This window comes from Kogia breviceps, chromosome 14 (genome assembly GCF_026419965.1).
Source record: "Kogia breviceps isolate mKogBre1 chromosome 14, mKogBre1 haplotype 1, whole genome shotgun sequence".
NCBI classification, from domain to species: domain Eukaryota; kingdom Metazoa; phylum Chordata; class Mammalia; order Artiodactyla; family Physeteridae; genus Kogia; species Kogia breviceps.
Window position 1 is genome coordinate 70,661,872 of NC_081323.1, and position 15,989 is coordinate 70,677,860.

The 15,989-nt window shown below is 43.1% G+C and overlaps 2 protein-coding genes across 8 annotated transcripts in view; both read right to left on the reverse strand.

Annotated features, from left to right (window-relative positions):
- COG7 (component of oligomeric golgi complex 7) overlaps positions 1-754 on the reverse strand; it is an 85,464-nt gene extending 84,710 nt beyond the window's left edge. For 2 of the 5 annotated variants that reach the window (XM_067013606.1, XM_067013605.1), the window contains exon 1: positions 289-654. In XM_067013606.1, coding sequence (XP_066869707.1) covers positions 289-457 — 169 coding nt within the window. In that variant the 5' untranslated portion in view covers positions 458-654. Of the gene's footprint in view, positions 1-288 lie in introns of all 5 variants that reach the window. The other 3 variants (XM_059036971.2, XM_059036972.2, XM_067013607.1) reach the window with 3 other exon arrangements.
- A 7,535-nt stretch (positions 755-8,289) lies between these two features.
- Positions 8,290-15,989, reverse strand: part of GGA2 (golgi associated, gamma adaptin ear containing, ARF binding protein 2) — a 33,408-nt gene continuing 25,708 nt past the window's right edge. For all 3 annotated transcript variants that reach the window (XM_059037000.2, XM_067013131.1, XM_067013132.1), the window contains exons 15-17: positions 13,870-14,039; positions 12,777-12,887; positions 8,290-12,269 (exon numbers count right to left, since the gene is read on the reverse strand). In XM_059037000.2, the coding sequence (XP_058892983.1) occupies positions 12,159-12,269; positions 12,777-12,887; positions 13,870-14,039 (392 nt within the window). In that variant the 3' untranslated portion in view covers positions 8,290-12,158. The remainder of the gene's footprint in view (positions 12,270-12,776; positions 12,888-13,869; positions 14,040-15,989) is intronic.

Sequence of the window (15,989 nt, forward strand, 5' to 3'; positions counted from 1 at the left end):
AGATGTTAAAAAAATAAAGTGAAATTTAAAAACAAACAAACAAAAAAAACAGCATAACCCTTTAGCCCTTTAAATAGCAATTCGCTGGGGAATCAACCAAAGAAGTCCAGAGCCTTCTGCGCCACTAGTGCATTGAACGGAACCTTCTCCTGGATATCCCCGTAAGGACTGCGGGAGAACCGGACCAGGGCTCGCTCGCTCTCCATTGTGAGGAGCCGACGTTTACTGCCCACTACGTGCAACCCCGGGGGCCCCGGGCCCGTCTGGGAGCTCTGCCCGGCCGCTCACCTTCCACGGCGTGGTTCACCTCCTGGATGAACAGCTGCAGCTTCATCACCAGGGTGGCCGCGTGGCTGTCCGCCTTCCCGGCCGCCACCTCCTTGGGGCCAGCCCTGAAGGCCGCGTTAATCCACTCCTTCACGTCGAAGTCTTCGGCAAGGAACTTGGAGAAGTCCATGGCTGCACCGCCGCACCCCAGCGTCCAGGCCTGAAGGGCTGGCTCTGGGCGTCCGCGAGGCTGCAGAAGCGAGCGGCCCTGCGAGAGCACCCGCGCGGGTCTGGGAGGCGGCGGGCCGGGATTGACAGCGCCGCCAACTAGCCTTTCCACAACCCCTCGGCCCGCTCGCTGATGTGTACCGCTGGGATTGACCCTCGCCGCGCGCCGTACTTCTTCCGGAAGTAGGTAGTCGTTGCTATAGTGACTGCCTACTTTCCGGGAAACGCAGCGGGCTGGCGGGCAGAGGTTGCGGGCGTCCATCTTGCTCTGCTAACTTAAGTGACTTTTGGGCAGTTAAATATGTGCTTACGGTAAAGCCCTTACTTGTGTGAGCGCACTTAGTACTCACAGTCCTATGAGTGCTGTTATTCTCCCCCAACTTAAAGAGGAAGAACTGAGGCAGTTAAGCAAGTGGTTCAATGTCGCGTAGCTAGAAGATCGCGCTGTGGGAGCTGAACTCAGCCAAGCCTGCTATTGGAACCTGAGCTGTTTTGTTTTGTTTTGTTTTTTTAATAAATTCATTTGTTTTATTTATTTTTGTCTGCTTTGGGTCTTCATTGCTGCTGCGCGGGCTTTCTCTAGTTGCCCGAGTGGGGCCTACTCTTCGTTGTGGTGCTTGGGCGTCTCATCACGGTGGCTTCTCCTGTTGCAGAGCGTGGGCTCTACGCGCGCGGGCTTCAGTAGTTGTGGCTCACGGTCTCTAGAGCACAGGCTCAGTAGTTGGGGTGCACAGGCTTCCCGGACCAGGGCTCGAACCCGTGTCCCTGCATTGGCAAGTGGCTTCTTAACCACTGTGCCACCAGGGAAGCCAATGCCTTCATTTTTGAAGAACAGTTCTGCTGGAAATATAATTCTTTTCATATTCAGATCATTGAATATGTCATCCCACTGCCTTCTGAACTCTTATTATTTCCAATAAGAAGTCAGCTGTTAATCTATTATGAACCTATTGTATGTAATGAGTCACTTCTCTCTTACAGCTTTCAAGATTTTATCTTCAGCTTTGGTTAAGTTTGGCTCTAATGTGTCTATATACGGGTTTGTGTTTATCCTACTTGAAGGTTATTGAGTTTTATGGATGTGCAGATTAATGTTTTTCAGCAAGTTTGGGAAGGTTTTGGATATTATTTCTTCAAATAACTTTCCTGTCCCTTTCTCTCACTTGTCCTTTTGGGACTCCCATTATGTGTATGACACCTGATGGTGTCTCACAGACCTCTGAAACTCTATTTTTCTTTTTTCTGTTTTTCAGATTGGATAATTTCTACTGACCTATTTTCAGATTCACTGACTTTTTCTTCTGCCATCCCAAATCTTTTGTTGAAAGGCTCTAGTGAATTCCTCATTTCAATGTACTTTTCAATTCCAGAATTTCCGTTTCTTTTTTATACTGCCTTGCTATTGAGAATCACTATTTGTCATAGATTCCTATAATTCCTTAAACATGGTTTACTTTGGTTCTTTGAACATATTTATATTAGCTACTTTGAATGCTGATTGTTAAATCCATTGTCTAAAGACTCAGTTCCTATTTACTGCTTTTTCCCTCAGTATGGATCCTTCCTTCCTGTTTCTTTGCACATCTCATAATTTATTGACTAGATATTTTAGATAATATATTGTAGCAACTCTAGATTCTGGACTCCCCAAAGATTGTTCCTGTTTTTGTTTGCTTGTTTAGTAGCTTGCCTGAGATAAATTCATGAAATTTCTCCCCTATGGTGTGTAGCTTCTGATGTCTCTATTTTTTTTTGTTTTTATTTTATTTTAAAATCTGACTTCTTGTGTCTACATAGCTTAAAGGCAGTTAATGATCAGACTACAGTTGTACCAAATTTTTTGAGCTGGTAGGGCTTCTGTCCTGTCAGTGGATCTGTGTGTGGATAAGGGAGCACATTCAAAATATCAGGTCACTTTCAAGTTGGTCCCAGCTTTTCCTTTCCACTGTGCCCCTTTGTGTTTCCTCAGCATGTGAATGCAGCCTTAGTGTCAGCTGGGATTGTGTGGTTAGTTTGGGTTCTCTCTGGTCCCTGATGTACATGTGCACATCTTCATCAAGATACATGCTTTTTCTAATGATGACCACAACATCAAACTAGTAGAACTGCTGGCCCTCCCCACTTGCCCACCACAGCAACTGTCACTTCTGCTAACATCATTTCAAAGAAGATATCCTACAGAGTTGGTGCAAGGGAGAGGCTGGATGCAGCCCCAGGGAAGAATGACAGAAACTGCAAATGTTGTTTACCCAAACTTCAGTGGCTTTTCAAGCATAAACACTTCTCAGATTGCCATCTACCTTTATTTGATTTCTGTAGCACTGAAATGGTTATTTTTGTCAAATTTGTCTAGCTTTATAGCTAGCCTTTTTGGAGAGAGGACTTGCAAATTTCCTTACTGGGCCATAGCCAAAAGTTCTGCCTCTGAGCCCACACTTTTTGAGACATGCCAAAACTGCGTCACCCTTCCCTAAATGGGTGTTATGCTTGTCCAGGTCACCCAGACTGGCTTCATGTGGGACAGTTTTGCTTCTTACAACACCTGCCCTTGGGGAACTCTTATGGACAGGTTGGTAGGAATGGCTGTTGGAAATGGAAAGAGAGGACACTGAAAGATCTGGGACTGTCATACCAGCCCTAGACTCACTGCCTCTGGGTTCTTAAATTTGGTTAATACATTTCCTTGCTACCCCATGTATAGGGAGGTGTGCCAGCACATCATAACATGGTACAAACCTTAATAGCCCCTGCCAAAGGTATATAATATTGTTGTCTAGCAGGTGAGTCTGTCCCATAAGCAGAGCACTCAACAGAAAGAAACAGCTGAGGGCTTCCCTGGTGGCGCATTGGTTGAGAGTCCGCCTGCCAATGCAGGGGATACGGGTTCGAGCCCCGGTCCAGGGAGATTCCACATGCCGCGGAGCGGATAGGCCCGTGAGCCATGGCCACTGAGCCTGCGCGTCCGGAGCCTGTGCTCCGCAACGGGAGAGGCCACAACAGTGAGAGGCCCGCGTACCGCAAAAAAAAAAAAGAAATAAAAAACCAGCTGAAAAATAACAGGATATGAGAAAAATGCCCAGTGATCAGAATCAGGTTGCAGCTGCATGTCTGGATCATTGGCATAAACCAGGTTTACCAGAAAAGACTGGTCTTCCTCCTCAGAGCTAAGATGTGTGGAAGCCTCTCCATTCCTACTAGACAGATTCAGAGGTCAGGGAAGAGTCCAGATTGGCTACAGCATAGGACCCATCCATCCATGTGAAGGAACAGAGCACTAGATTCCTTACATGTTTACAGACCTTTACAGATTAAACTTGCTTTCCCTTACACTTCCATTTTAATCCTCACAGCCTTTGGAGTCAAGGCGGGTTATTATTTCTATTTTCCAAAAAGGGAAAATGAGAATCAGATGAAGCCAAGACTGGATGAAGCTATACTATGGAGAACCTTGAATGCTAGGGAAATTTGTTTTACTTTATCCAATGAAATGATCAAAAGGTTGTGATTAGAGAAGTAGTAGGGTCAGATTTGTACTTCAGGGAGATTTAGTAGAGTAGCAATGAAGGTTAATGATAAAGCCTTTAGCAGCATGCCTATATTTGGAAGTTTAGGGTGGGAGGAAGAACAGGGGGAAGAATCAGAAGAGAATCAGAAAACCATGGGACAAGAAAGCATCAGGAGTGTGTGGCAGACACTGCTAGCTATCTCCTGATTCTGTTCTGTTCTCCTCAGTGGGTCCATAGCCTCTCAAGACAAAAACATCTCCCAGCATTCTTTTTTTTTTTTTTTTTTTTTTGCGGTATGCGGGCCTCTCACTGTTGTGGCCTCTCCCGTTGCGGAGCGCAGGCTCCGGACGCGCAGGCTCAGCGGCCACGGCTCACGGGCCCAGCCGCTCCGCGGCATGTGGGATCTTCCCGGACCGGGGCACGAACCCGTGTCCCCTGCATCGGCAGGCGGGCTCTCAACCACAGCGCCACCAGGGAAGCCCTCCCAGCATTCTTTAAAGTTAAGTGTGTCCAAAAAAAAATAACACATACACACTACTGTATAAAAAATAGATAACAAACAAGGACATACTATATAGCACAGGGAACTCTACTCATTCTGTAATAACCAATATGGAAAAAGAATCTGAAAAAGAATGGATATATGTATATGTAGAACTGAATCACTTTGCTACACACCTGAAACTAACACATTGTAAACCAAATATACTCCAATATAAAATTAAAATTAAATAAGTAAATGAATTAAAAATTAGATGTAAAAAAAAAACAAAAAAGAAAAACAAGTTAAGTGTGTCCATGTGACTAAGTGCTGGCCACTGGAACGTGAGCAGAGCTTTTATGTGGGACTTCAAGGAGATGTTCTTAAAAGAATGGCGTGTACTCTACTCTCCTTTCGTGCTGGCTGGAATGTGAACATGATGGCTAGAATTATAACTGTCATCTTGAACCATGAAGTGTTTTTAGGAATTAAGTCACTCACGGCAGGGCAACAGATTGATGGCATCTAGGTGCCTGACCATGGACTGCACACCAGTCCTAGTCTCACTACCTCTGGGGTTCTTGAGAGTGTTATGGGTTGAATTGTGTCTCCCCCCACTGACCCCCCAGAAAAGATACAAATCCTAACCCTAGTCCCTCAGGATGTGACCTTATTTGGCAATAGCATCATTGCAGATGAAACTAGGTAAGATGAGATCTTATGGAAGTAGCGTGAGCCCCTAATCCAATATGATCAGTATCCTTACAAGATGGTCATGGGAGACACACACAGGAAGAACGCCACGTGACAATGAAGGCGGAGACTGGAGTGATGCAGCTAAAAGCCAAGGAATGCTAAAGACTGTCGCAGATCACCAGGATTCTCCTGCAGGTTTCAGAGTAAGCGTGGCCCTGATTTCAGACTTCTAGCCTCCAGAACTGCTAGTCGATAAATTTCTGTTAAGTCACCCAGCTTTGCTCAGGAATGCTGGGAAGCTAATACAGAGATATAAATATCTTTTAAGCCACTGTTACCTTGAGTTTTTTCCATTTCCTGAAGTTGACCCTCATCTTAACAAATATAGAGAGGATGGTCAGATTTTATCCAATGCAACCTTTTTTGCTGTCTCTGCAAATATTAGGTTATTAGTATCCTTAGCAAAATTTCATTGGTTTCCATGAGAGCAGGAGGTTTTGAAATGAACATAGTGATGAAATGGAAGTCACCACAAGTTAAGGTAGTAAATTAAAAAAGAGAAACCTCAGATGAGGCAATTTGAGGAGAAATAATAGCACCTATATATTTAAAGAGTACCTACCATGTCTGGTATTTTGGTGACTTCATTAAATCCTCACCAAAACCTATGAAGTAGATGTTTAACATTTTTACCATTTAAGAATATAAAAACCAAGGCCGAGTTGTTAAGTGACTTGCCCAAGGTGGCAAGAAAACCAGAAACTGAACCTGACCCCAAAACCCATGCTTGTTTCACTCTACCATGCAGGGCTACCAGAAACAAGGCAGGAGGAAGGGGGAGGGCTGCAGGGCAGACTCAAGCAGGCTTGGGCCCACAGGAATGGAGCCAGTGGAAGTGAGAGGCTGGAGATACATGGAAACTATCAGCAACTTCATGTGCCAGTTTTAATACAAAGCACTTTCAGCATGTAAGTGACTGATACCATCTGCTGTCAGAAGAGAGGAAAGCAGGGGCTGTTCTTTTTTATAACACAGTTCATACTGATAACGGCATTATCACCAAATCATCTATATTGTTACATTTTAAAAAAAGCAAAGTATGGAACAGTTCATTTGTTTAAAAATGCCTAGAATATCCTCAAGGACAGATGAGGAACTAGTAATATTCTCTCCTAGGAAGGTAATCGGTTGGTGGGAAGAATTTCCACCTTTTGTTGTTTTAGTTTTGAAAAACTAACATTGAGAATTAAAAATAATGTTTTTTCAGTTTAGAAACTTTAGAAAATTCAGATAAATTTTAAAGAAAACAAATCTGTAATTCTATAACCCAAATATAAACAGTCATACATACATACAAATACCTGAGTTGTTTGGTTTTAATCAGAATAGATTGCCATAGTGTCTTATGGTAAACAGATAAATTGTTACAATATCCAATCTCCCCTTCTTCCTTAGCCAAGTGTGTGGCATTGTATGCAAATATGACAATTTCTTAGCCTTCTCTGCACCTTGGATTGGCCATGCTACTAAATAGCCAATAAGATGTGAATGCAAATATCACGTAAATTTTCCAGGAAACCTTAAGAACGTCAGCAGTTTTCCTCTATTCCTGGCTCCCCCACTCCCTTCCTGTTGCCTAGAAGTCAGCAGTTAAAGCTTGTAACATAATGTGGAGGAGCACGTCCTTGGGTGCTGACTTAGGGCTGGTAGGAGCTCTAGGTCCCTAATAACTTTGTGATGTTTATACCACTGTGGACTAAGAATGTCACTTGCCACTTCCATAAACAAAGGATGTTGCAGCCATAAAGCCATCAACCCCGGCAGCTGCCCCTGTGGTGTACTCTGAGGGGAATCAGAATGGGAAAAAAAACAAGATACTGGCCCTAAATAGTTAAGACACGCATCAACGGAATGATTTCAGAGTCCAGTCTCTTGCATCTTTCCCATACATAGAAAAGCACTAAAATCATTAACTTGAGATGTCTGTTTTGGTGATTAAAATTTTTTGATGTTTAAACACATGGGGGAGAGTGCTGTTTTTTCCCCCAACAAAAACTCCTATATATCCTGGCTCTTCCCTTACCTTTTTGGAACAGTCCCTCAGAGCTATGAGTGGCTGTATCGCTGGCTACAATTCTCAGTAAGTCTGCCAAATAAAATTCTCAACTTTTAAGTTGCGCATTTTTTTTCAGTTGACACCACAAATGGTTTGGGACTATTTCTGGCTTTCTTTTGAATGAGAAAAGAAACCTTTGTGTTTAAGCCTCTGTTGTCATTTCCTTATTAAACATGATGCTGGTTGTTTGATTCTATTAGGAATAAACAACGAATGAGAGAAAATGCCTTTTCTACATCTATTGAGATGATCAAATTGTCCATTTGAGCTATTAAGTGGCTGACTGCATTCCCAAAGGCTTTACACAGTGTATTCTTTCAATATGCCACTAGCTTTATTTATTTTAGCCACGCCACGTGGCTTGCAGGATCTTAGCTCCCCAACCAGGGATCGAACCCATGCCCCCTGCAGTGGAAGCGCAGAGTCTTAACCACTGGACCGCCAGGGAAGTCCTGCCACTAGCTTTAAAGTTAATATTTTACCTATGCATTCAAAAACAAGAATAGACTAAAAGGTATCTGCTTCAGATTTGGGTGACAGGGTTATGAATTTTAGAATTACATAGCCTTGTTTACAAAATTTAACTGTTTTATAGGAAGTGCTGTTGATTACTTTCTAAGTATATTGTTACAGATTTCTGCTTTTGACTAGACTTAGGGTTAAGGTTTCCAATGTTTTGTTACTTTCTATCCTTGACATTTACTGCATCTCACTATTAATTTGAACCTTGCCAAAATTTAAAATATTTGCTTGCACTTATTTCATGAGGTAAACTTCAAATAGTCATAGGGACTTCCCTTGCAGTCCAGCGGTTAAGACTCCGCCCGCGCTTCCACTGCAGGGGGCGAGGGTTCGGTTCGATCCCTGGTCGAGGAACTAAGATCCCACAAGCCTCACGGCACGGCCAAAAAGGTTATGGGTAAGGTAAGTCAAGTCTGTTCATGTATTGGAAGCCAGGTGGACAAGCAAACAGTAAATGAAATATGAGTCTCAGCTTAGTCCTATGAAGTACTGGAGTCACTTCACATTTATTAACTCATTTCTCAAAACAAGCGTATTATGCACCTTACAGGGAAGGAAGCGGAAGAGGACAAATTACTTGTCTCAGGTCACATGGCTAGAGGTAGTACGCGAAGCTAAAGAATGGAATTACAAGTAAGGGTTGACTTAATTACTTCAAACTGTTGGGGCTTCAGAAGACTTCAAACTTTAAAAGCCTATGTATCTGGAGCCTGTAACACTGCAATATGTTTTTCAGCTTTTAAAATCGTAGTATTACCTCTAGCTGTGGGATAAAGTAAGTGTTCAAGAATAAAAGTCAAAGGAGCAGAATGTTTACACATTTTTAGATGCACGCTTTCTCAGAATGAACATGGTATAGTCGGGAATGCACTGGACAAGGGAACTAAAGGCCTGGAGTTTTTCCATTTCAGCTTACATTAAATGTGTGATGAGATCTCTGGCCCTTGGCCTTATCTTCTCTGAGGATACTTCCTGCTTATCTACTTGACTCTGTCTCCTTCCAGATGAAAGAGGTCAGGCTGTTACTGCTTAAAAATATATGAAACAAAATATGGCTAGCACTCTATTGTTTTTCTTCTTAGTTTAAAACAAACACACTAGTTTGTAGAATTTTATATTTTGGGCCTGGGTGAGCATCTTCTGCATTAGATATATTCAAAGTATTTGTGATTTATGAACACTGTACTAAACACTATTTGTATGAGAATATCACCTTTGCTTTTAACCTTCCATGTCTGATCTCTCAATTTACACTGTTTTATTTCTAATGGGTAATATTCATGTTTTTGGTCATTATTTATCCTTTTTTCAACCTTTACTATATCCACAGCTCATCTCCTCTCAACGAGTGTCTCACAGATAGAGCAGCATTTTAGCCCAATCTTAAATCACTGAAGAGACAAAAGGAGTTAACTACAGGTGTAGTCAAAGAGATACGAGAAAACACGGCATTATCAAAACATGAAGGGACTTTCTAGTGGCTCTGGCAAAGTGTGCTCTACTCTTGACAGATGATGCCAGAAGGGTAAGGAGCATACAAAGTTACAGAAGGGCACTGAACGCCAGAGTAAACAACTTGAATTTGGCTGCATAGGCTTTTAGGGCATAAGAAGCCATTCACAGTTTTTCAGCAGGGGTCAAGTGCCCCGGTATGTTACAGAATTCTGATGCTGGCAAGTATAATGGCTCAGAGGAGAACTGAGAGGCAGGCTACAGCACCGTCCAAAAAAAAAAAAAAAAAAGCCAAGCCAGGGCACTGACGATGTGAATGCAGTGGGGCAGTGGGGAGGGCAAGATGTGATACTATTTAGAAATGGACTAGACGAGACAAAAGTACTGAGGGGGACGGAGATGAAGCAAGAATCAAGGACCTATGTAGGCTTGGGTAGGTGCTTTCAAATAAAAGAACAGAGAGAGAATGAGAGAAGCTGCTGTGTTCCATTCTGAGCACTTGGAGGCAACAGTGGAACCTCCAGATAGATATCCATTAGACGGCTTAAAATATGGACCTGATGTCAGCAAGGAGGTGGAAGCCTGAGATAGAGGTCTACCACCCATCTAGTAGTTAACTGCCCAGAATGCTTAGAAAAGTCCTAAGGACTAAACCCTATGGAAACACATTTAAGGGACAGAGGAAAAAGAACAGTCAGAGGTAAGTCAAGAAATAGGAATGAGCAGGATCCCAGAAGGAAGAGTTCAGGATAGGGGAAAACACTGGATCGTCAGTGCCAAATCTCCACCAGACACATTATGGATTTGTCTCTCCCCATCAGAAGACCCACGAGGGCAGGGACCTTCTATCACTGCTGTATCTGCAGTGCCTACACCAGTGCTCGGCTCACAGTAGCTAGTCAACAACAACTTGCTGAGTGAATAAAAGATACGGGTTGGTTCTTCTTAAGTGGTCGCTGAACTTCATAATGAGAAGGCACTGATAACATAAACCAGGGCCACTTTCAGGACACCAACCTCCCTAGCCCCTTACCCTGTCCAACTCTATCTAAGCAGAGCACCACTGGGAGTCTGTCTCCCAGAAGACAGAAGAATGTTCACATGCAGTGAGTCTACCTTTTAACTATGTGATAAAGGTGGTTTCACGTGTAGGTCTCATTCACGCATTTTTGATGGAAGTTCTAGGTAGGCATCATCTTTATGATGGGCACCTCTAGGAGGCTTTATGAAATAGCTAGAGCCTATAAAAGCTATATAGAATATTTGAACACAAAATTTTAGATTAAAATGAACCTTATGAGTTATGCCAAATGAAGAAGTCACCCCATCGTTTATCTGTTTTATGAGTTTTCACATTTGCTTTAAAAGTAACATACCTTTTGATTTTTTACAGCTCCCATCCCCACCATAGTGCTGGCAGATTTCCAACTATATGTAGAAGGTAAAAGATCAGACTGTAGAGTACCAGATTTTGTGATAAAGAGCCCCAAACAGAGCCTTGCAGTTTCTGAGGCAGAATCCTACCCAGACAGGTGAGCTGCTTGGATCTTGCATCCTTCATCAGGCCATCTCAGCCAGGCTCAGCTCTCTTCACCCATCCATCAGGCCAAGCAAGACTTGTAAAACATGCACAAATGCCTATAGCACATTGTAGGTGCTAAGTATTAACTGACTGCAAGCCTGAATTTTTCCTTCACACCATGACTGTAACAAGAATCCACCTCTCTTCCAGCTTCATTCAGATCCTCAGGGCTTCTCTTCACTGAAGCAGTTCTTAAGGTTCCACAACCCTCAGGAAGTCTTCCTTACTTCAATAGATGAATGATCCCTTCAAGTCTATTACCTTGAAATGCAACAGGCTTTGCATCTCCTACTTACTCAAAACTCCACAAAGTATATTTGCTACACGGGTATTTATTCAACGACTTTCTGTATTTAGTCATCACTTTTCATTGCTAAACTCACTTGATATCTCACGTGCATCACAGTTCTTCATCTTGGATTGTGAAGTCAATAGGCCAGGGCGAACCTGTTAGTTATGATTTACAATGACTGGCATGGTGTCACAATCAAAGAGCTCTGGATAAACGCTTGTGGTGAAAGAGGATGAGGATGGAGATGAGGGTCCTGAGGAAGGGTCCAGACAGGCTGCCCGACCCTTGGAACCTGAGGCCTGAATAAGGCCTGGGATCTGCTTTCCCCTCTGCCCTGAAGGATCCATCTATGGGCAATTCTAAGGCACAGTGGTGAAAGACATGATTGGCCCACCAAGCACGGTCCTCTGGTCTAGTGGCAGCCCCTCGCCTAGAACACAGTGCAACAAGCATTCCATTTAGAAGATCTTCCTGAACACATGCAAGCAGCATTCGCTAATGGAAATGGAGACAAGGTCTTTCTTGGAAGAGAGTGTCCCAGAAGACACTCTGCCCCAAGACCAACCAGGTCCCTTTTAAGGTCCCTGAGAACAGCAGCCTGGGAGCAACCAAGTCTTTCAAAGGCTGACAAGGCACAGAGTGGATGAATGGAAAGATAATAATACATGGAAAACAACAACAACAACTTTGGCTTATAAAACCTCCAACTTGAGGCAGGGACATCAGTGTCCACCAACATGCAAAACCAGATATGATCGTAGCAGATGGTTAGCAGAAATGCTTTAGCATTTCCCACACCGCCCACATCCCTGCCCCTCGGCCCCCGGGCCACACACACACACACACACACACATACACAAACAATATCTGCAGAATAAGTCAGAGGTTGGCATCCAGAGCCTGATGTCAGGATAGAACTCTTGGCACTCTGCACTAAATCACCGTGATTAGTCCTATCTAGACAGCGAAAGTAACACTGGCCTAAGCTTGAATGGCAGGGTCTGTCCAGTGAGGAGTTAGGCTGCACCCAAGACTGCCAGGTCTGGGAAGTCTTTCACTTCTCCTACTTCGCTGAAAGGCTGTCCACCCTGGTTGAATGTCAGCTTATACCGTAACCGGATGGGCTCCTGAGCAAAGATAAAAGACGTTATATTAGTGGGGAGTGAACACAGAGACAGGCCCAGAGTAAAAGCCTTTACCCACCCTGTGGTCACCAAGTAACAGTATATGTATGTGAACTCCACCCAGGTGAGGGCTTCGAGCAACTGTATGACAGGCACACCCCGGCCTTGACCCTCTGGGACTACAAACACAAAGGAAGCCAGGCTTACATCCTGGGAGTCCTCCCACGCTTTTGCAGTCCTGGAGACCAGCTAAGAGTACAGACTGGCCTCACCCTTTCAGAGGACTCCATGGGATTAGGGTGAGTGTGTACCACTCCCTTGGTCCCCAGCTATGACAATCTGGCCACAGATCTTTCAATAAGCCCCAAAGGAAAACGGACTCTGACAAGGGACATTCTACCACCATCCCAACCAAAGCAAGACCTCAATATACCTCTCTCCACCTGCCCAGCTGCCTCCCTAGAGTTCAGGGGCCCCCATTTCCCTGCTACCACAGACACCAGGACATACTTTGTGTGGATTGTCAAGCAGCAGCATCTGAGAGATCACTGCTGGAGGCATCAAAGGACTGAAAGCAGGAAGCTTGGAGCTGGACGCTGGCTGTAGTTTCACTCTCATTGACTATTGGGGGGAAAAAGAATCCAACATATAACTCATTCCTAACAAACTACAGCTTTAATGAGGGAGATCAGGTGAACAGGAGAGCTTGGCCTCCACCCCAGCAGCTGATGAAAGGATCCAAAAACCCTTCCACCCATACATGGAATGTATCTGAAGTTGTGTGATCAAAGGTTGGCTTCTGAGAGGCAGCATGAAGAGTGAGAGCATATCTTGAGTTGAACTCTAACTCTGGCTCTTACTAGATCTATGATTTGGGGCAAAATATTTAACCTTTCTGAACCTTGGATTGATCATTTAATTTATAAGACAGAAGTAATAATAGTACATGCGCTACATAATTACCATGAGTATTAGAAAACACATAGTTTATTTTTGTCTGCTTTGAATCCTTCCTTTCAGGACAGGCCCCTTGCCCATTTCTTGTGATTCTGGTATGGCTGTTAATCTGTGGGGAGCTACTTCCCTCGAGAAAAAAAACATAACATGCAACTTGGCCAGAGTACCTCATACCCTATAACATGAGTTACTGGTCCAAGGTATGCAAGTAATACCAATAAGGCCAATCCTAGCCCTTCCTTAGGTAATCAATATGCACGCCTCATGTCAGGGGAGAGTTTCCTTCTGAGATAAAAAGCGATAAGGACCGTGTAACTCTCGAGCCGCTGGTAACCATTTTCCTGCTTGGTGGAGGGAGTCTATGAGATAACAGGGTCCAGAGAGGAAAAAGAAAGTCAAGAGATGGACAGTGACAGATTCTTAAGGAACTGTTTAAAAACTTACCTGAATCCAGCCATATCTGAAGTCAGACATTCAGGAATCCTCAGTTAAATGAGCCAACAAAATTCCCATTTTATCTTAACCTACTTTGAGTGAAGATTCTAACCCTTCCACCTAATAGATAACATCCCAGCAAAGGACCTGGTGCTCAAAAATGATAGCCTTTACTGAAAAATTTAAAGGAGTGGGCCAGCCGCTGACTCACCTTTGGCACAGCTACTTGCAACATGATGTCCCAGACAGGCCGGGTGGCCGTGCTCATCATGGTCAACAGCAGCACCTGTACCTCTGGGTGGCCGGGGGCCCCAGTCTGGGAAAAGTGGAGCAGAATTCTGAATCCATTCCGGTCATACACGATAACAGGAGGCAGGTTGCCTGGTAGAGAAGGACCCAACCAAAAGGATTAGCACTATTACAAACCCCTGAAAGAGGAGCCATGCTTGAAAGAGATGTGCACCTATCACCAAATCCTGTTGCTTCTCCAGTCAGAACAGCTCCTGGAATTAACCCTCTGCACCACCATAACCCAAGTCCTCGTTACCTCTAGTTGGACTCCTGTGACATTCCAAACTGATCTCCTCCCCTCCATCCAACCATCCAGTACCAGTTTAAGAAAAAAAAAAAAAAAAAAAAAAAAACACTCTTTTTTTTGAGCAGAAAATAATTACGATTAAAATAATGTATAGGGCTTCCCTGGTGGCGCAGTGGTTGAGAGTCCGCCTGCCGATGCAGGGGACACGGGTTCGTGCCCCGGTCCGGGAAGATCCCACGTGCCGCGGAGCAGCTGGGCCCGTGAGCCATGGCCGCTGAGCCTGCGCGTCCGGAGCCTGTGCTCCGCAACGGGGAGAGGCCGCAACAGTGAGAGGCCCGTGTACCGCAAAATAAATAAATAAATAAAAATAAAAAATAAAATAATGTATGAACACTATAGAAAATACAGGATACCATAAAGTAGGAAATAAAAACACCCTTAATACTCCCCAGAAATAAGCACTGCTAACATCTGGGCCTATATCCTTCTGGTTTCTTTTGTATGACTACATACACATACACATCTCTTATATTTAATTTTACAAAACTATAAAGACAGCAGATCTCTTCAAATTAATGAGGTCTTGGAAATACTAAAGGGATTGTTCTAGTTTAGCTAAGAAATGATTCGTAGGTTAATTTTGGGAAAAGATACATTAGACTAACCATTAAAAAAGAAGGGAGAGTAGGGCTATTTGCATTAACAAATACTCAGATATGTACGAAATTGCAATTGAAAACAGCATGCAGAACAGACCCAAATATGAGAATTTGACATGTCAAGGGCATATCTTTGAAAATCACTGGCTGATTCAATAAATGGCAGGCAGCTTGCTAACCACCTGGAAAAAATTTTAATGAAGATCCTTATTTCATGCCAAACATCACTTATCAAAACGCACATTATAAAAATATAGTTTAACAATGAAACTGTTGGAGATTTAAAAGACTGAAAATACTCATGAGGTATGGAAGTGAGGTTATGGGGAAAAAGGCAACCCTTCCAGGAAGTAACGAAGATCAAAATTTTAAATGTCTACACCCAGCATTTCCACTTTTAAGCATATATACTAATGAAATAATCAGGAAAGTTTCAAAAATGGATCTCCATTTTTTGCAATGGGTGTTCACTGTAACACTGTTTATAACAGTAAACAACTGGAAACAAATTATCCTTCAGAAAGAAACTGAATAAATGAGTTACAGTACATGTTAGTGCCATAAGAATGAATTCATTTTTTAAAAATCAAGGTTTTGAAGAGTAAGGGCATGAAACAATGCTATAGCTTATAATATTAAATAAAGCAGGATATAAAACAGTAATATATACTATGGTGACAATTTATTAAATATACGATACGTACATGGATAAAACAGGAAAATACATCAAGACATTAACAGAACTTCCAACTCTGGGTGGTAATGGTGCAGATGATTTTAATTTTCTGCTCTATTCTATCTTTTCCAAAACTATATTGAATATTGTTTTTGTTTTTAATTTCGTTTTTTAATAATTTCACATTTACAAAAAGTTACAAAAACACACAGAATTCCCATGTACCCTTCACCCAGCTCCCTCAAATGTTAACATTATATATAACTACAGTGCAATTATCAAAACCAGGAAATTAACAATGAATATTTATTATGTTTAAATAAAAATTAACAAAGTAAGTATGCAAAGGGCCCCCACTGCTGACTTTATTTCCTCTGCCTGGTTCCAGGGCCCTCTGTTATCTGAGCTCACCACACTGAGCCACAGGAAGGCCCTGTGCCCAAGGAAGGGGCCCAGGC